Here is a 20,579-nt window from a genome sequence, read left to right on the forward strand (position 1 = left end):
TAACTTTGACAGCTGCATTTAAAAGGTTAATTAGCGGCCACGGCGATCGGACCGGGATCGCAGTGGTTCAAAGCGGGGTCACTGCACAGACCCCCTCTGAACACCCTTAAAGACGCCAGGGTGTACATTTACGCCCTTGGTCGTTAATTGGTTTAAGGGTACAAACACACACACACACCGTATACGCAGCGTATTTACTGCTGCGATACGCAGCAGATTAGATCTAAATAGCTGAAAACAGCATCAAAACTTCACCATCACTTCTGCTGCGTATACGGTGTGTGGGTTTATACCCTAAGGGTACAAACCCACACACCGTATACACAGCTTATTTACTGCTGCGAAATGCAGCAAATACGCAACAAATACGCATCAGATTAGATCTAAATAACTGAACACAGCATCAAATCTGCACCACCAAATCTGCTTCAAATCTGCTGTGTATACGGTGTGTGGGTTTGTACCCTAAAGAGAAGTCTGGCCACTTGCTTACTATATCCCTATGTAGCTATCCCACCAGAACTGCCCTTTTTCACATTCACAGACGCTGTGTTCACCAGCATGGTGCTCCTCTTCACTTCCTGTTTAGCCTGAACACAGGCTCAGCACAGCTACTACACTTTCCAGCAGCCCCTCCCCCTCCTCCCATACAAGACCATAAGCTGTGTATAGGGAAGGAATACCGAAGCTGCTGCAGTCAGGAGTCGTCCTATATACAGCACATGTGAATCCATACAGACTCCTGTATACAGCAGACCAGAGAGGGATCTGCAGCTTTTCACCATGGCTGTAGCAGGAGCAGCCCGGGTGCAGAGTGGCTGGCTGGAACTTGTAGTGCTGGGTGTACTTCAGGTGATTACATAGGAGATTGCATGGGAAATCAGATGAAGTATGCCCCGCACTACAAGTTCCAGCCAGCCTGGTCTGCTCCTGCTACAGCCATGGTCCCAGCTCCAGCAGCTGCTTCTAGGCAAGTAATGTAGACAGGGGCGGGGGTACTTGCCTGCAGCCCCTGACCCCTTCATCTCCAAGACCCCCATCCATGTAGTAGCAGCAAAGAAAGTAGCGCTGTACAGTCCAGCTGCCATCCCTGCATGCTGACAAGGATGGCTGACACAGGCTGCAGAGTGGCTGGCTGGGGCTTGTAGTGCGGGGCATTCTTCAGCTGATTCCATAGGAGATCGCATTGGAAATCAGCTGTCACAATCCAAGATGGCGCTCAGTACCCTGCACTTGTTGTGACGTCACCTGAAAAAAAGGAAGTAAGCAACTTAAAGACAAGGAAAAGTCTGGTAAGGGGCTACAATCAGAAAGGAGTGTATATTGTATATAACTTCTTGAGGTGCGTTTACACGAAACGATAATTGGCCCGATCGTACGATTAACGATGTTGGAGTAACGATTTTATTTTTTCATAACAATCGTATCAGTACGATATATCGTACGGAAAAGTCATTTTGCGATCGCTTAAGCCTATCTCACACATTGGTTACACGGAACGATTTGCGAATTTTTTACGAACAACAATTTGAGAACATGTTGAAAGATCAAAATGAACGATTTGTCGTTTGATCGTTCGCTGCGTTTACACGTATGATTATCGTTTGAATTCGTTATCGTCCAAATTCACACGATAATCGTTACGTGTAAACGCACCTTAATGTGGGGAGGGCATGGGGGAAAATAATTTTTGGGCGGACTTCTCCTTTATAAAAACCTTGCACCCATTGTTTTCAATAGGAGATGGAAGCTGTATGAAATCCATGGCCCTCTGCAATGCTGGTTGTAGATGTGGGGGGTTATGGGGGGGGCACTGTAACGCTTCCCTCAGCTGCTGTACTACAGTGACTGAGCTGTATAAAGCAAGGACTGTGTAGTATGGGATAATGATGGTATATGCAATCTGTATGATCGCTGTTATCAGCTGTACTGGCAATGCCCTCCTGTGGGCAGCAGGGGGCACTGGACCTGTCCCCAGATAGAAGGTGACAGGGGGAGGAGGAGGAGGCCGTCCCCAGTCATAGTCTCTTCTGTATGAGCTCTATAAGGAGGAAGCCGGTGTCTGCTCCAGCACTACGCAGGAGGAAGGAGAGGAGGCACTATGTCCGGGGAGGCGGTACGACACTTCTACACCCAGCTGCCCAAAGTGGTGAGACCCAGCTTATTAGCTAGGAGGCAGGGGCGTATACACCATATATACACCGTACTGCCGTGCTGGAGGTATTAGGGGATTGTAGCCTGATCTCCTGTACTAAGAATAGCCAGGAGGTTAATGGGATGGATTCACACCTAGCAGATAAAAACATAACTTCCTATAGAGCATTCAGCTGCTTAGAGATGCTGTATACTGCAGCCATCACAGTGATGGGAATACAGCCACATCGACTGACTCCCCCAGTATAGGGCTCTCAAGTTGATGCAGAACTACAACTCCCAGCAGGCTCAGTTACCTGTAAGCATAGGGCATCTTACAAGGACCTAACTTAAAAGGCAGACAGGTGGAGCAGGGGATAAGTTGTCATCGATTTCTTTAACCCCTTCATCACCGAGATCATTGGTGCCCTGATGTCCGGGTTAAATTAATGTACTGTTTCTCCCCGCCTTCTAAGAGCCAAAGCGCTTTTATTTTTCCACCTACAGGGCTGGTTGGGGTGTCATTTTTTTGCTCCATGATCTCTAGTTTTTTATTAATACATTGTATTTTTTGATTGCTTTTTATTATTTTTTTTTCCTGATATATCATTTTTTAAAAAATCTGCAATCTTGGTTTACGCAGTTCACCGCGCGGTAACAATAATGTAATATTTTAATTGGAAAATTTTGCACGCTACAATATGTAATATGTTTATTTTATCTTTTTATAATGGGCCTTTATTGGTAGGGGTGTTTTTTTTTTTTTTTTAATAAACTTTTATTACACTTTTTTTTTTTTTTTTACACTTTTATTTTACTGAAAATTATGCAATCATTAGATTATATTGCTTTATTATATTGCTTTAGTTAATAATAGAGGCCATAATGCTGTGTAGGATCCATGGCACCTCGATATGAATGGCGGCTGATGGTCTTCGCTGACTTATAATGGATGCTGTTGAGGTCTCCATTACGTTTACAGCGTGGCTCATTCTATTGCACCCATCTATGAGCTGATGCAGTGTGTATCTTACCTTGTGGCTGGCTTATACTATGTGTCTGGAAGCCCAGCATACATAGCTACCATATACAAACCATGCATCTATAGATGTGGCTGGCTTATACTATGTGTCTGGAAGCCCAGCATACATAGCTACTGTATACAAACCGTGCATCCATAGATGTGGCTGGCTTATACTATGTGTCTGGAAGCCCAGCATACATAGCTACCATATACAAACCGTGCATCTATAGATGTGGCTGGCTTATACTATGTGTCTGGAAGCCCAGCATACATAGCTACTGTATACAAACCATGCATCCATAGATGTGGCTGTTGGCCGTGTTTCTATGAATGTAAATATAGAACGTATATCTGTCTGTAATCCTCCTATGACCCCAGCTCCACCATTCTGTAGATGGTGCAGGGTAATGTAAGGAGAGCTCTTCATCCATGTCCCAAGGTCTCCTTGCAGATGTCTTGCAGATAACATGAGTGCGCTGTCTGATAACGGAGGCCGGCCATAGGCTTTGTGTGAATGTTTCTGGTAATGTTTGTTAAGCACCTGTCACTGACTGATTGGGACCTGCGGGGGTCCCGATCGGTGGGGGTATGTCACTTACCTCCGTCCTGTCGGATTCTCCACCAGTGCATAGAGTCTGCTCTCAGGCAGACTCTGTCCAGATCGCCAATAACACTGATCTATGCTATGGCATAGCATAGATCAGTGTATGCAATCTAATGCTTACATGTTTAACAGTATACTCTCTATACCCTATGTTGTCGTAACTATCCCCGTATGTGTGAGGATGTGTATACTCAATGGGGGAGATTTATCAAACATGGTGTAAAGTGACACTGGCTCAGTTGCCCCTAGCAACCAATCAGATTCCACCTTTCATTTTCCAAAGAGTCTGTGAGGAATGAAAGGTGGAATCTGATTGGTTGCTAGGGGCAACTGGGCCAGGCCTACTTTACAATAAATCCCCCCGTAGGGGGAGATTCATCAGACATGGTGTAAAGTAAAACTGGCTCAGTTGCCCCTAGCAACCAATCAGATTCCACCTTTCATTCCTCACAGATTCTTTGCAAAATGAAAGGTGGAATCTGATTGGTTGCTAGGGGCAACTGAGCCAGTATCACTTTTTGATAAATCTCCCCCAATGTTTCATTGTATACTATCACCAATCTCACCGGCTTATCTCTTGAAGGAGCTTCATGCCCACTTGAATGGCTCGATCAGTTCTGCCACCATGAAAGAGCTCATGGCCCAGAAACCTCATCTTCACATTCAGAATGGAATGACCATGATAGACAAAGGCCAGAAAAGGACTCTAGAAGAGTGAGTATCTTTTCCCGTGACTGACTATCTTCTTACCTGATTGATGAATAATTGGGGGGGGGGGGATTTATCAAACATGGTGTAAAGTAGAACTGGCTCAGTCGCCCCTAGCAACCAATCAGATTCCACCTTTCATTCCTCACAGACGCTTTGCATAATGAAAGGTGGAATCTGATTGGTTGCTAGGGGCGACTAAGCCAATTCTACTTTACACCATGTTCGATAAATCTCCCCCAGAGTCTCTAACAGGCCGTGGACACCTACGAGAACATTGATTATTATACCAGTGTACTATGTTTTAGGATGAAAAATAAATTCTAAGATTTTAGTTTTTTTAAATGTTTATCCGCTTCTGCAGCTTCTATGTGAGCAACCCTTGAGCACGCTTGGCTTAGTTCAGACTAGAGATGAGCGAATAAACAGTAGGAATATAGCGAAGCTCTTCATTCCTGTCTGTATTCCGCTCATTGGACTGCAGGCTATAAAGTCTGCCCCGCTCCATGCTACTCCTCCCCGGGTGCTGAGAAAAGATGGATCCAGTCCTGGGACATTTCTCCGAGCCGATGAGCGGAATACAGATAGGAAAGAAGCGCTTCACTACATTCCTACTGTAAATCTGCTCATTTCTAGTCTAAACACTATACATTTGATTACCAGGGGCTGAAGAAGTTGGATGCAGCCCTAAGAAGTCCTGGAAAACATGGATACAGCCCAGGGCTGCATCCATGTTTTCCAGGGCAGCCTTAGGCTGCATCCAACAACTTCAGCCCCTGGTAATCAAATGTATAGTGGGTTTGGACAAAACCGAGCATGCTTGAGGTTCCCTCATTACTGTATATAGTCAATGTATATAGCAGCTGCAGAATCTATCACAATAAGAAATGGGTTACTACAAGGAACTCTTCTGCTTCTGATCTAATCTTCTTATGTTTAGGTGTTTTGAAATGTTCCGAATAATTCATCAGATTACAGATACAGCTGAAGACATATTGCTGGTAAATGTCCACAATTATATTTAGGCATAATTCAGATTATAACCTATGAAACAATAGACTGGGTATTAGTTCTTGACTTTTGGCCACATCCAAAACTAGGCGAGCTTGGCTTATCAGTTAGGGTGAGTTCACACTGAATATTCAGCTTAAAAATATAGTGCGAAGCTAAATTCCATTAAGTTCAATGGAATTTGTGCTCTGCAATTCAGCAGCGAATCCGCTTTCATGATAAGACAACTATAACTTTTCATATTACAGAAACTTAGGCTTAGGAACACATGTAAGTCTATGGAAGCAGCACAGGTGCATGGAGATGATGCAGATGGTGTCTCCTGGGGGTTGGGTTACCAAGACAATAGACAGCTAACCCGGCCCCCAGAAAGAATATCACATGTCCTGTGAGAGGGAAAGAAGAAGCTGAAGTCATAGTGGACCCAAAGTAGAGGATTTTAGACATCCAGAGCGGATAAGAATGAGAAAAAAACAGGGAAAGGGGGCAAGATAGGGTATACATGTATATTAGACACAGGGGGGTATTGGAAAGGGGGATTGTTTAGAATACTAGTTTTGTTACCCAGATAAGCATTCTTCAATACTTTTACGCAGTTGACTTCCATATGACCAGTATCATCCCAATCTGACCATCAGAACAGCTTTCTGTTTATGGCCTATCCATAGCATATGTCATAATAGTCTTATAGGTGGGATACTGACTCCAGGGACACCTCAATTAGGGAGAAGAGGGTCCATGGACAGTAGTGGCCTGGGGCAATGGATACAGTTAGGAGACCTAAAATGCAGATCATCTCTTTACTTACTGACCTAGGTTACCAAGAATGTTATTAAGGAGTTTGCAGCAGATGGTGTCAAGTACCTAGAGTTACGCAGTACGCCAAGAGAGTCTTCCACAGGTACGAGCAACTTTCCTGAACCCGGGTCTCTCTTTGTCATGTCGCATGTCACATTCATGGCGTCACTTACTTTCCTTGCAGGAATGACAAAAAGAACATATGTGGAGACTGTGCTTGAAGGTATTAAGCAGTGTAAGGCCGAGGAGGTGGACATCGATGTTAGGTAGGTCTCGCTGAGCTCTAAGGCCCTATGGATATTCTCACTTGTCCTCAGTAAGAAAACCCTTAAAGACATGTTACTTAAGGATTGTATAGAAAACAGTTTTTCTTTTAGTATGGGACTTTTTGTCTGGATATAGTTTTATCATAAAGTGCATCCTGTGTAGGTGGACAGATCAGTTTTAAATACTAGTTAAAGGGGCACTCCAGCGAACTGGTATCAGAAAGTTATATAGGTTTGTAATTTACTTCTATTTAAAAATCTCCAGTCTTCCAGTACTTATGAGCTGCTGTATGCCCTGCAGGAAATGGTGTTTTTTTTTCCAATCTGACATGGTGCTCACTGCTGCCACCTCTGTCCATGTCAGGAACTGTCCAGAGCAGGAGAGGTTTTCTATGGGGATTTGCTGCTGCTCTGGACAGTTCCTGACATGGACAGAGGTGGCAGCAGAGAGCTTTCTGAAAACAGTTGATTTGAAAGAAAAAAAAATGTTTGCCCCTTTTAATGGAGATCAGTAGAAGTTATTCTAACAGTAGAATTAGAACAGGAGAGCAAGATAGATTTCATCCACAGGAAAAACCACTCTGATTGGTCAGTAGGATTGCAGTGTATATACTCTAGGTAGGGTTCACACGTATCCATTACCGGTTCTAAAATACAGAAAAAGGTAAAAAAAAAATCTTTCAATAATAGTTTTCTTACTTTTTGTTTCCTGCCAAAATGCTGAAGTGTGAATGTTCAATCCTCTGACTGATTTCTCTCTTTTGCCTGATTTGTCAGATTCTTATTAGCAATTGATAGAAGAGGTGGCCCCTCAGTGGCCAAAGAAACTGTTAAACTGGCTGAAGAGTTCTTCTACTCGACCAGTGACCTTGTGCTCGGCCTGGACCTCAGTGGTGACCCAACCGTGAGTTCAGTTCCCTTGATATTTCCTATACATCACAGCACAGCGAATAGCCCTCATAGTGCTAGTGAAAGTGCACTGGATTGAACAGGCTGCCACAGTGCTAGGCAGGTGATTTATACAGTACAGTACTATAGATGGCATGTGGGGGAGAAGGGGTTACTGATGCAGTGCTTGTCTGAGGGGTTACATGGGCATACAAAGAGAAACGGCGACAGTACAGCAAGAAAGGTTATAGTGGGCTCTTACTGTAGACAAATACAGGAGGCAGCACTGTGTACAGACTATATATATATATATAATTACAGTGTACATAATATATCCTATGGTAAAATAAAATGTGGCAGTAAAATGTACAACTTGTTCCACAAAAAAAAAAAAAAGTAAAAATGTTATGAGTACGTAGTGAAAAACAAAACTTCAGGTCGGGAAGGGTAAAAATTTGTCCTGAGGATGAGAACTTTTTTTTTTTTTGTTCATTATACACTGATTTAAGATGTTGTACTACCATAAGGATTCATCTCCTCCAATGAGTTGCCCCATTTATATTCTGTGGGACTCCAAACAATCTCTGAGACATAGGGGATATACCTCAATGGTAGTACATCCCCTTTAAGCTTTATTCATGTAAAACTGGAGAAGCTCTGTGCCTGCTCCTGTTCGGGACCTCCCATGGGGGTTATCACTTTTGATTACAAGAATATTACAATGAGAGGTTAGTTGAGGGAAAGAGCAGAAGCAACGTGAGAAAATATTACTTTACTGAAAAAGTAGTCGATACCTGGAACAAACTTCCAGCAGATGTGGTTGGTGTATCTGCAATAACAGAATGTAAACCTGCCTGGGATAAACATACATCTATCCTAAGATAATAAGAAGGGTAAGACTAGATGGACCCAGAGGTCTTTTTCTGCCGACAATCTTCTATGTTCCTATGAATATTGTAGCATAGAGACCTTGATGGGCCTCATAAGTCATTGGGATCCACCAGAAGCTATTTTCAACACATCCAGCACAGTATCCGTTTTTATAAGAATGCATTTTTTTCTTTTATCGCGTGAAAGCCGAGATGTTTGTTCCAGCGAGGATGAGAGCAGCCGTGTAGAAAATAGTTGTGTCTTCCGGCAGAACCTAATCACAATGTTTTCTGAGGTCTTCACCTTGAGGAGGCCCCCCTGACCTCATTGCCTGTGTCACAGTAGAAAGGCCTTATCTCTTCTGTACCATCTGTTCTTGGAATATAGCAAGATAGCGTACAGAAAACAACCATCAGTGCTGCCTCCTGCATTGGGACATACACAATACACAGGCAAAGAAGAGTCAGATCATTGAAGATTTTAAAACCAGTTGTGAATGAAAAAAAAAAAAAGTAGAGATGAGGACGCTGAACTTTGTAATGAGGTGACCTATCTGGAAAGAAAGAAACTTTACGACCCTTTCTCAGGACTGGATCCAGCTTTTCCCAGCACCTAGGGAGGATCGTCAGTCAGTTATAAGGAAGCCAGCTGATCTTTGTTACTGTAAATTTGCTCATCTCTACTTCTTGCCAATGATCACTTCTCAACTGCAGCGATGGAGGCGGGAGGTGGTCACCATCACCATGGCATGATAGATGGGCAGCTAGTGCCGAACCAGGGATATGTACCTCACTAGTGATGCTGGGGCCTATCAGGAGAGCATTGGTGCATCTTATGGTCCGTTTAGACGGAACAATATCGTTCAAATCTGCACGATAACGGTCGCATTTCAGCGATTTTTGGCTTGTGTAAACACAGCTAACGATCAAGCGACGAGCAAAAAATCGTTCATCGTGGTCTTTCAACATGTTCTCGAATCATCGCTGGTCGCTCGCTGATAATTTGCAGATCGCTTCCTCTAAACGGTCTTTCAAAGATTCACCCTAGTGTGTGAGACGACCTTAAGCGATCTTTAAAGCAATCGTAAAGACGATTTTTTCGTACTATTTATTCTAAAAACCAAATCGTTGCTTCAAAATCGTTAAACGATAAATTGATCGATTTATTACTCCATGTAAAAGGACCATTACCCTTCCCCAGCATTCACCAGCTTTCTCCTTGACTCCCGCCTTGGACTGTAATTTTGTTTGGTGTTACCTATTGTGTGAGACCTGGGCTCAGATTTTGGTATTTTATTTTTTTGTTCTGATTCTGTCCTTGTTTCTGCTCTCCTGGTTTTGACCCTCGGTGTGTAACCCATAGGCTTTAGACACAGACTGATGACGTTGGTTCACCCCTGACTGGCCCAGCACCTAGTGAGAGTAGAGACCATCGCTATGCCGGGGGCTTCCGTTTAGTAGGTAGGGACCATGGGCTGGTTTGAGCACAGGCTTACTGTTCCCCCATAGACGTGACAAGTGCAAGTAGAAAGAGTGGAGGGGATCTATTGTAAAACCAATACTCTGTCCCTTTAATTTTTAGTATTATTAGCTGTTCCATAGGTCATGCAAATATACAGTACTGGAGTTAATTGTATTGTTTTCTATGACGATGAAGATGATGATGATGAAGGTGATAATGTGTTTTAATGTTTTCAGGTTGGACATGGAAAAGACTTCATGGATCCTCTCACTGAAGCTAAAAGGTCTGGCCTCAGACTAGCTCTTCATTTGTCCGAGGTACGGACTATATTAGTGCATGTTTAGTGGTGTAAGAATTTACGTAAACTGGTGGTTGTAGTAACTCCTGTTTCTGAACCTGTAATCTTACATATGGCCTAAAGACCCCCTGTTACAGGAGGCTAGGCTAAGGGGGAGTGTGCAACTGTTTAAAGTCCAGTAGCAAATCCCCATAGAAAACCTCTCCTGCTCTGGACAGTTCCTGACATGGACAGAGGTGGCAGCAGAGAGCACTGTGTCAGACTGAAAAGAAAACGCCACTTACTGCAAGACATACAGCAGCTGATAAGTACTGGAGGACTTTTTAAATAAATGTAAATTACAAATCTATATAACTTTATATAGACTTCCAGTGTGTAGTTTTCCTTATTATATCTATAATTGCACTGAGGGACAGTAGTGATCGATGCTGTTTTATAAGCCATTTCATTTCATAGGTGCCCAGTCAAGAAGAGGAGACCGAGCTTCTTCTAGGAATTCCACCGGATAGGATCGGACATGGGACTTTCCTCTGTAACTCTCCAAAAAGTGTTAAAGTAGTGAAGGAACATGGCATACCCATGGGTAGGTAGTGTGGTTCTGAAATGCATCAGTGCTTGATCCTCGAGTTAGTAAGCTTCTATGTGCCATGGGCTGGATGCGCACAAATGCGTCCGTTCTTCAGGGATGAAAAAGACAGATTGCAAATAGGTAGTGTGAGCCCAGCCCTTTGAGGAGTCTTACCGCTCTGGTATTTTTAGATATAACATTTAGTTTTTTCTTCGGCTTCATGTTATAAAACTCGCTGCTAGCTTGGTGTTACATAATCTAACCTACCCACTATCCTCCTAGAACTCTGCTTGACCTCAAATGTTAAAGGCCAGACTGTCCCCTCTTATGACAAGCATCATTTTGGATTCTGGTACAACCTGGATCATCCGTCTGTGTTATGTGTAAGTTTGTTACTTGTCAACTTAATAAAACGTATATAGAAGAGTATACAGGCACAGTTATATGAGATGCTGTATGTAACAAGCAACGTTACTGTATTGGGCAACACCATCGCCCAAGTGTAAAGCCCCTATTACACAAAGTGATTATCAGCCATTATGGCCGATAATTGCTTTGTGTAATAGAAGGCAGTGAACGGCCTATATGCACAATGTCGGCTGATCGTTGTCTTTTAATATAGCGAAAGACAAATGAGGAGCATAGCAACGATCTGTTGCAGTCTCTGTGTGTAATAGGGGTGGTGGTAGCAGACCGCCAAAATATTAATATCTATCTATCTATATATATATACATACATACATACACACTGGTATGCTGGGCTGTGTGTGTGTGTGTGTGTGTGTGTGTATGTGTATATATATATATATATATATATATATATATATATATATATATATATATATATATATATATTATGGTATGCTGGGCTGTATATATAATGCTATGCTGGGCTATATATATAGGTATACTGGGCTGTGTGTGTGTATATGTGTGTGTATATATATATATATATATATATATATATATATATATATAATTATAATGGTATGCTGGGCTGTATAGCTTAGAGGTATAGCACTCTAGTGACGTCACATGTGGAATACTGTGTCCAGTTCTGGAGACCTCAACTACATAAAGATATTGATAAAATAGAACGGGTCCAAAGACGGCTACACTAGTGGTGGAGGGTGTGAGGTATAAACCATATCAGGAAAGAGGACACAGTGAGAGGTTAGTTGGGGGAAAGATCTGAAGCAGCGTGAGAAAATATTACTTTACTGAAAGAGTAAAGTATAGGCCACCTATTTCCAAAATGTCACCTATACAATGTTCTTGTCCGCAGGATTCATCTGTAATTATAAGAAACCCCAGTCTTGCTCAATTCCCCTTTGAGTCTTTGCAGCCTCCTTCGTCTATCCGCTCGCTCGGACAACTTCTCTTCAGATCTATGTAAAATGCTCAGAGACTGGGAGCTTCCAAATGTTCCTTCCTCATAGTTGTGGTTTGTTCAGTGAGTGCAGAGATTCTGAGTAGTAGTTACATAGAATGCAGCAGCCAGATATATAGGTTTCTCCATATGCTGCGGCTCAGTTTTTGGTAACGAGAATTTCTCTCTTTTTGTAGACTGACGATAAAGGCGTTTTCGCTACGGATCTTTCCCTGGAGTATGAAATAGCCGCCAAGACGTTTAATCTGACCCCGCAACAAATATGGGAATTGTCCAACCGATCCATCGATTTCATCTTTGCTCCAGAGCATATCAAATCGAACCTGAAGGAGAAGTGGACCCAGATGAAAGCGGAGGTGTTCAGACATGTGCAGTAATCTCCGCAGATGGTGGGACTCAATAAGCGACAACCTCAGGGACTGGAAGCTAGTTCACTCTTGAAGCTTAAACCTTACAGAACGTGCATCCATCTACTGACCTATAAATAGTGTTTTTTATCCCATTGTATACAGCTCAGCGGCTGCAAGTATTTTACAGATTCCCTCTATGAGAAAATATAAGTATTTTTAGCCAGCTTGTCGTCTTTTTCTGCGATTTTCTGTGTATCCATATAGCACAAGTGGGGCTAACAGGTGGATCATATGGTAAAACCTCTATGGTCAGAACAGTGTCTTCATTGGAGCAGTGTTTTCTCCTCCCTTAAAGGGAACCTATTACGTGGTTTGCCAGGGCAGAGCCCGCCAGACCTACCGGTGGAGCCCTGGATACTTACTCTTTCCTGGAAGTCCCGCTCCTGGATCCGGTCCCGGGACAGAGATATCGCTGTCGGAAGCTGAGCGCACGCTGTATGCTAATTACCAGAGAGGAGTCCAACGCCCATAGAAAATGACTACTCCAGTTAGTTGCCGGGGGGAGAGAAATAAGACATCCTCCAAAAATAAGACATAGGGGGAGATTTATCAAACATGGCTCAGTTGCCTCTAGCAACCAATCAGATTCCCCCTTTCATTCCTCACAGACTCTTTGGAAAATGAAAGGTGGAATCTGATTGGTTGCTAGGGGCGACTGAGCCAGTTTCACTTTACACCATGTTTGATACATCTCCCCCATAGTGCCCATAGCAAAAAATAATATCTTGTTTTCAGGGAAACACAGTTTGTACCCTGCTCTGGAACCTTGGGTGGTCTCAAGTTTGTGGTTCCTAAATGGTTCAGCTTTACAATAATATCCCTCATAGGTGATTGTAGAATATGTAGGAAATGGGACTAGCAGTGGTCAGCGCTGTCCCAAAAAGCTTGAAGAAAATGGTCAAATTTATTGTATAGCACCAGTTATAACACGTTTCGGGAGACTCTCTCCCTTCATCAGATAAAGTGCATGGTGTGAATAGGTACAAACACTTGTTTAAATGGGGGGAAAAAAGGAGAAAACACCTTTTGATTGACTGACAGGGGGAGGGGCCAGTGATGGTTCTCCGTAAACATGGCATCATACATAATAATGACATAAAAAGTTCAAAAAGGTGTTCAATCACCTAAATATGACAGTACAGTACACCTTATCGGATGAATGAGAATGTGTGAGAATCTGGTAGCTGTGCAGTCAATGTGTATTGCATTGTGGAGATGGATGCCTGTACTTCCACTGAATGACCACTAGAGGGCCAGGTGATTAGGCTAGGATTCAGTGCCAGAGTGCTACTAGACTGTAGCACATCTCAAAAGGGGGTGGGATTGACAGTATAATCCACACAGGGGATGAATAAAGTTCCTTACTCCCCCACTTATAAATTGCACAGGGGGCAAAGCTTGTAATTATAATCCATGGGGCATATTGTAATCCTCCACGACAGGCAATAAAATACCGATGATCCTCTCCGCTTATTCTTGAAGTCCCTGTATTCTTATGTCACAAAGTCAGCGTATCCTCACAGACGAACACTTCTTCTCTTTCCTCTCTCCTGCATGGACCTGAACTAACTGTCTCCATAGTCGTCCTACTTTGGAAATGGGTGATGGTGGATGTTTTTATTGGAAAATTTTAAATTCTGGCTTTTCAAATACTTTAGGTCCATCTGCAAAAGCGATGAAAGTTATAACATTGTCCACTAGGTGTCACACTTTTAGCTTCACTGCCCATTGTCAATAAATGCTTGACAATAACAACAGGACTGTCTCATCAAAGTACGGGAAGTGAGGGCAGGAGATTTAACGCTCTGGGCTAGCTCCTGTGCTGTCAATCATAGTGCAGGGAGAGATGGGCTTCATCAGAGAGCACAGGACATTATTCTGGACAGAATCTTCAACTCTACATTATGTAAGCTCCTAAAGTTTGTTGCAAATTAGCTGAAATTGTGATAAATGGGGAGGGGGGGGGGGCCCACATCTTATTTTAATTATCTTAGTTAAAAATGTAAATAAATAACATAGGATTCCCCCTATTTATCATAACCAGCCAGATACTATATAGCAGCAACAGCTTGGCATTGACAAGGTGAGAGCCCACATTTTTTGGCCTTTCACTAATTTTGGAAAAAAATTATACTTTTAGAAAAGCCAACAATCGAACATCGAAAATGTTTTTTTAAACACCCAAAAACTTCAGCACAAAAAAAACAAAATCCAAAGGGGTGAGCATTACTGGGGGATCTACAGGGAGCCGAGGAGACGGTACCTGGGGGGGGGGGGGGGGGGGGTATGGGGGACGGGGGCAGGCTGTTGAGAGTCAAAATATGCAGGAGGGTAAGAGTAAGTAGGAAGAAGAAGGGGCAGGATGAGGTGAATAAGCATGAAGAGCAGAGTGGGAGTAAGAAGGGGCAGGCTGTTGGGAAGAAGAAGAATAAGCAGGAGAAGCCGGTGGAAGTAAGAAGAAGGGGCAGGCTGTTCCGAAAGACAAGGGGCAGGAGGGGCCATTTGGGAAAAATAATATTGTACTGGAGGGGCAGGCTGTGGGTAAGGATGGGGGGGCAGAGGCAGGGGTTTGTATGGGCAGCACCTGCAAGTCCTGAGGCACGGCAGGACGGGGGAGGTGTAGACCACACAGGCGTGCCATGCTCTCCCCAATATAGCTGGGTTGGAGGAATGTTCTGTGGTCAGCCTTGTGGACTGCCACCACACAATCGTTAGTATTTCGCTGAAGTGAACACACACTGGCCGGCAGCTGGTGTCAGCGAGCTATGATAGCCAAAGGCAAAGTGGTCCAAGTCATCATCAATAGTGTTGAATCTCTGGACAAAGTGCATGACTGATACATCTACATCAGCGTGAGATGTTCCCTCTGTCCAGGGATCTCTACGAACAGGACAAAGGGTGAAAACGGCGCCTGGAAGAGGGGGCAGGACATGGTTGGGGTCTGTCTGCAAGTGGAGCAGCAGCACTCGGGGTGTTGGCTCAATATTACAGTGTCACAAACTCAACAAATATAACTTACTCCCAGCAACTCCTGTCAGCCAGAAGAAAGGTCAGCAGCCGTCCATATCGCATACGAGAGGGAGAGGCACCACCCCGCTCTTGTCTGGTTCATTAATCTCAGTCACAGTTCCACCTCCTCTCCGCAGCTTGGACTGCCAAAGGAGCCAAATTTGAGACATTAATACTAAAAGGGCCATCAAGACAAGAGGGCATTATTAGATAATTATGGCACACCTACCCATTCACATCTGTCCACATCAATAACCTTATATCAATAACCTCTCCCCCTTTGTCAGCAGGCATGATGGCGAGGCTGTGGTCATAAATAATTGCATTCAAAGCAGAAATATCTGTATTAGTCATATAAGAGTAGATGACCTCCTCTCCTATAGTGGTTTTTCCTGACTAAAACTAGGGTAGGATTCAATGGCAGGGCACATAGATGGTGGCATACAATCACTTTCCATTTACACCTCGCAGAATTCATTGTAAATGCAATCACAGCAGGTGTAACTATATATGCTGATAACATACATTAAACTTTCAGGTTCAATCTCCTAATGAATTGCAAAATGTCCACGTCCGGTTGAAACCAGTCCACGTCCGGTTGGAACCAGTCCACGTGGTGGCTGGGACAAAAAGTTAAACCCTTTAGATTAAAGTCTTAACTGATCAACAGAGAATAAATGTGAGCCAAAGCTCCCCTCCTCCTGTTACTGCGCTCATTTTGTTCCCCCTCTGTGGACGTTCTCCCTCGTGTTCTGTATCGCTTACGACTCCTCTCCTGCTCTTCCACTGTCGCTGGGGGTGGGGGTGGGGGGTTGCACAAATAAATAAATATTCAGTCCTGCTGCATTTTTCAATGACTGTATTTAAATCTTTTCTCTTGTTCTTTCTGTAGAAATCCACATATCTTATATATTTTTTTCTTGGATGGATTTATCACGTTGTAGACATTTTTCCTCAAACAACAGGCCAACAGGATCCAAGGTCTTCACACTAAATTCGGCCAGTTAAGGAGTAACAAAGGTTACAAGCTTCTTTTAGGCACGTGGAAGATTTGCCACTCACCAACTTTATCTCCATTGTATCTGAATCACCAACAGCTGTTATTTCTTCAGGCTGAAATGTGGTGCTGACCAGCTCATCCAAAGGGTCTAATATTATGTGTGAGGTTGGACCACCACCATTTTTTTTTTGCTACTATAGTGAATCTGTGCCACTTTTTCTTGATTTTTGCCCGGCTCCTTTTCTCAACTCCTTGGCCATTTATCCTTGCCAGTATTTTTGCCCAAATGACATTTTTATTTTTTTTAATTATGCCTCATAATAATTGACAACCCAAACGAAAAATACACCGGCCTGAATATTGGTCACATTAATGTTGACGTCTTCACATTGTAAGAACAAGCGTTTTAGTATAAAAATAACTTGTATTCCCTACATCATTTAGGGCCAGTACACACGGAGCAAAAGCAGCAGAATTCCGCCTGCCTCTGTTTTCCACAGTGTGTCTATGGGAGGGCTTGCGCGCCTGCGCTTCCGCCACTCAAAGAATTCTTCACTACGGAATTTTACCGCTTTTGCTCTGTGTGAACGTGCCCTAAATCTGCCATCATACAGAGCTTGATTTAACATCACGATTTTTCTGTCATCTCGTTAGAGCAATTTTTCTTCTCGTCCGTTTTTTTCATAGAGCAATTTTTCTTCTCGTCCGTTTTTTTCATTGAGGGAATTTTAACTCATGGGGTATTCATCCACCATATATTCATTTATTTAAAAGATGCAGCGTTCAAAAAGACTCTCACAGCTGATTCATTAAAATGTAGCAATGCCATAGTAATTGTATCTAAGTAAAAAGTCGCAAATATGAAAAAATTGCAGTTATTTTCACCTCGTACTGACCAGACGTAGGCCTGCACCTGTTTGTGCGACTTTTTAAAAAGTTGTAAATTATAAATTGGGCGCTAATCCCGGATTATACGAACGTTTGGGTGAATACTCAAAACAGGCAGATTAAAAAAAAGTTGCATCTAACAAATATTAGCCTGTCGAATCCTGATTCATAAAAATGGGTAAAAAATCCAATTGTTCACATCAAATAGGCGCAAAACCCTTGATAAATTTCCCCCAAGTCTCCTGTAATGTCACGCATTCCTGTCCTTGAGTACTAAAATTCACTGGCACTTGAAACCCAAGAGGCCTGATCCTACATCGGGAATAACAGGCAGACTGTTGCTTATTAGGATTTTTATTGATGGCAAAATATTTTCCCAGATTAATGTCCACATCAAAATTGATGGTGGAAAAATCATCGGTGAGGCTGAAGTTGAGCCCCTCTTCATGTCCCTCGCTTCTTTCTCTTTTCTCCTTTCTCTCTGCCTTCTGGCCTTCTTACCCCCTCTTCTGACTTTCCGCCTAAAGGGTTAACTCCTTTTCCTGAGCTCGCCTCCGTCTGACCCGGACGGCCGGTACTTGTGGATGGTTCATCAGACTCACTCTGAGTGTCTGAGTCATTGGCCCAATATTAAGAGGCCTTCTTACGCTTAGGTCTCTGTTTATTTCTCCCCTTTTGCTGCCAATCAAATACGTGATACAGGTCATAATCCAGCATATCCCTGACAGATTTATCGTACTCTTTCTTATTACGGCCCATCAAGTTCATACAATCGCTGCCACGTGGAAATGTCCATCAGAAATATGAAACAAGTGATACCACCACAATGGTTAGGCCAAATACAATAGCGGCGCACAAAAATAAAATAAACCACCAAAAGGCTATAGATGGGGGGGGGGGGGGGGGCTGCGCCTAGTTGAGGGTTGGGGTTATGGGTGGCAGGAGAGGCGGAGCAGACAGGAGTGGGCAAGTGATTGGGCAGCTAAGGTGGACGTGCCTATACGCCCTATGTCTGAATTCCTTCTCTTTCCTGCCCTAGATATAGTTGACGTCCTGATAGGGATGGCTCTTGCAACGGAATCTACCCCTGTAGGACAGAAAGAAGATTAGACACTTTGAAAATCTGTGTAACATGGCGGATCCACTGACTGCCTTACAGAATCAGACACAAGTGACTTATGTGTTACTGAGGAGGGGGGAGTTGATGAGAACACAGGGGGACACGATGGACAGCCCCATGATGTAGATGATCTGGATGTGGCTGTGATCTCAGATTTAGTCTAAAAATGCAAACTAGTGCAAAGGAATGGCCAAAAGCAAAGTCTTGGCCATACTTTACAGGCAGAGGACCACATTGAGGTCTAAACGGGCACAGACATGACAATAAGGTTTATTCTAGACATTGTTGCATGAGTATTGTAGTTTGGATGGATACCGGTTTCTACTTAAATCAATTAATCCTAAAGCATTGCACATTTTAACTGGGGTCGGTAAACCTATACATTTTTATCTCTCTACTTCACATCCTGTCCTGTTTGTCATCCATAAAAGAATTATGGTCTCTACTGCCGAAACAAATTACTATCATTCTCTACTTCTCTACAACTTAAAGTGTCTTTCTTCATTTGTTCTGGACCCTGTTCCGATAATTTCCACCATTTTTCACTTCTTGTAACAACATAAACATTATTCAGCCCAGGGATTCTCCCAGGAGTACACAGTGCCCAAAGAGACAGCAGAGGAACAAATCGGGCAACTCAATCTAACCCCCACCAATTAAATTTTGCTTTTAAAAAATCGATTTACAGTGAGTGCAATTCTTACAATCCAAAGTTTCTTTTTTTCTTCTTGGCCTTTACAACTCGGGAAATACAGCTCAAGGTTTGAGTCTAGATTTGTTAGATAGTCTTTAATGATATATTTGATATTGTTAATCAGACAGATGTTATAGTGTAACTTAAAAGATAAACTTTTGGGCAAAAGTTGAATTTTCTGTTCTGAAAGCCTTAACTTTATCTTGGCAATGTGAAAATATCTAGATAAATATTATAGACAGAGAAATGATCCGGTATTCACCGTAAACCAGATGTAGTGTGTAGTTTATTGGAGACACAGAGGCCTTAGTGAGGAAGAGGGAAGGTGGTCACCGGGAGCGTCCTGGAGTGGCAGCAATTGTTTTGCACTAGATAGCGCTTTGTCTAGCCAGGAACCATAAACATATGTAGTTTCACCCTTGAAGTTAAAGGTTTAACTTACTGACTATTAAATATGTCACAGGGGTAACACAATTTTGAAACTGAAACTTCATCTTTAACATTGAAGAGATGGTCACTTTTCATATTTCCCAGGAATATAGTGACTTCATCTCTTAATTTGGCTGAGCAGCCACCCTCGTGATGCCACCTAACATCAATGTGAAGAAGAACTCCAGTATGTTCAGAACCCATGTCTAGAAGAAGTGCCCAGAAGAGGCAAGAATTTAAATTTGAATGAAATTTACACAGATTGCTGCATATTTGTTTTGAAGCAAGAGCTTGGTGTTGAATTGTACAGTGGTCCCATTTCATAGGATTTAGCTGTTTGAGTCTTTCAGTTGAGTCTGGATGCCAACAGGTGCACTACTTTGTGCCCCTAGATATGGTTAAGGATCTCTTCATATAGAAATCACTCTCCTGGATCAAGCCGTTCTCTGCTGTGGAAGACCGCAATTAAATTGTTGACCCCAGGGACGTACACAGCGGACTGGGCTGGGATCTGGGCTGCAGGTTCCGTCTTGTTGATTGCCATAGTCCCCACCCATGGCGTTGTCCATTTTGATCCTGACACAGTGCCCAGTGAGGTGCAGCATCCAATGGAGGAGTCACAGCAAGATCGCTCTAAACTGCAAGATCTTGATGGGAAAAAGAGACTCTTTTGGAGATCGCCCCATGTGCAGTTTGGTTGTGGGAGACAACACCTCGTTGAGCAGTGGACCCAGGGGGGTGATGGATCTTTATGTCCAGAGAGTTTGGGGAGTGGTTCCAACAGACGAGAATTTCCATTTGAAGGGGGCACGTGTGAAATTGCATGTAAGACAGCGCTTTGATGGATGCCAACATGGAGCCCAAGACTCTCCTGCAGGCGCTAAGAAAGAAAACACCAACAGTATTCATAAAATCCTGTATATAGAAGTTCCTCATTGAGCCCATAGGAAGTCAGGCTCCATAGTCTATGGATCCACCTTGATTTACTTTGTAATAATCTGTTTGTAATA

The 20,579-nt window shown here is 43.1% G+C and overlaps 1 protein-coding gene across 2 annotated transcripts; it reads left to right on the forward strand.

Moving 5' to 3' along the window:
* Window positions 1-679: 679 nt before the first annotated feature.
* Window positions 680-12,587, forward strand: MAPDA (N6-Methyl-AMP deaminase). Of its 2 annotated transcripts, none has more exons than XM_069976307.1 (10): window positions 680-1,292; window positions 4,345-4,475; window positions 5,410-5,470; window positions 6,297-6,381; window positions 6,463-6,544; window positions 7,322-7,448; window positions 10,000-10,080; window positions 10,518-10,644; window positions 10,912-11,012; window positions 12,196-12,587. In XM_069976307.1, the coding sequence occupies exons 2-10, from the start codon at window positions 4,387-4,389 to the stop codon at window positions 12,394-12,396; spliced, it is 954 nt and encodes a 317-aa protein (XP_069832408.1). In that variant the 5' UTR covers window positions 680-1,292; window positions 4,345-4,386; the 3' UTR covers window positions 12,397-12,587. The 2 variants fall into 2 exon arrangements, with proteins under 2 accessions (XP_069832408.1, XP_069832407.1); XM_069976306.1 differs by lacking the exon at window positions 680-1,292 and adding an exon at window positions 2,009-2,149.
* The last annotated feature ends 7,992 nt before the right edge of the window (window positions 12,588-20,579 follow it).

The sequence above is a fragment of the Dendropsophus ebraccatus genome, chromosome 7, assembly GCF_027789765.1.
Source record: "Dendropsophus ebraccatus isolate aDenEbr1 chromosome 7, aDenEbr1.pat, whole genome shotgun sequence".
In the NCBI taxonomy this organism is placed as follows: Eukaryota; Metazoa; Chordata; class Amphibia; order Anura; family Hylidae; genus Dendropsophus; species Dendropsophus ebraccatus.

What these genes read in the sequence shown, in the direction of transcription:
- MAPDA (XM_069976306.1), top strand. Translation starts at nt 2,102, where the DNA reads ATGTCCGGGGAGGCGGTACGACACTTCTACACCCAGCTGCCCAAAGTG. An exon ending in GAGGTGGACATCGATGTTAG is followed by an intron (nt 6,545 to 7,321) that starts GTAGGTCTCGCT and finishes CTGATTTGTCAG; the next exon opens with ATTCTTATTAGCAATTGATA. An exon ending in ATCATCCGTCTGTGTTATGT is followed by an intron (nt 11,013 to 12,195) that starts GTAAGTTTGTTA and finishes CTCTTTTTGTAG; the next exon opens with ACTGACGATAAAGGCGTTTT.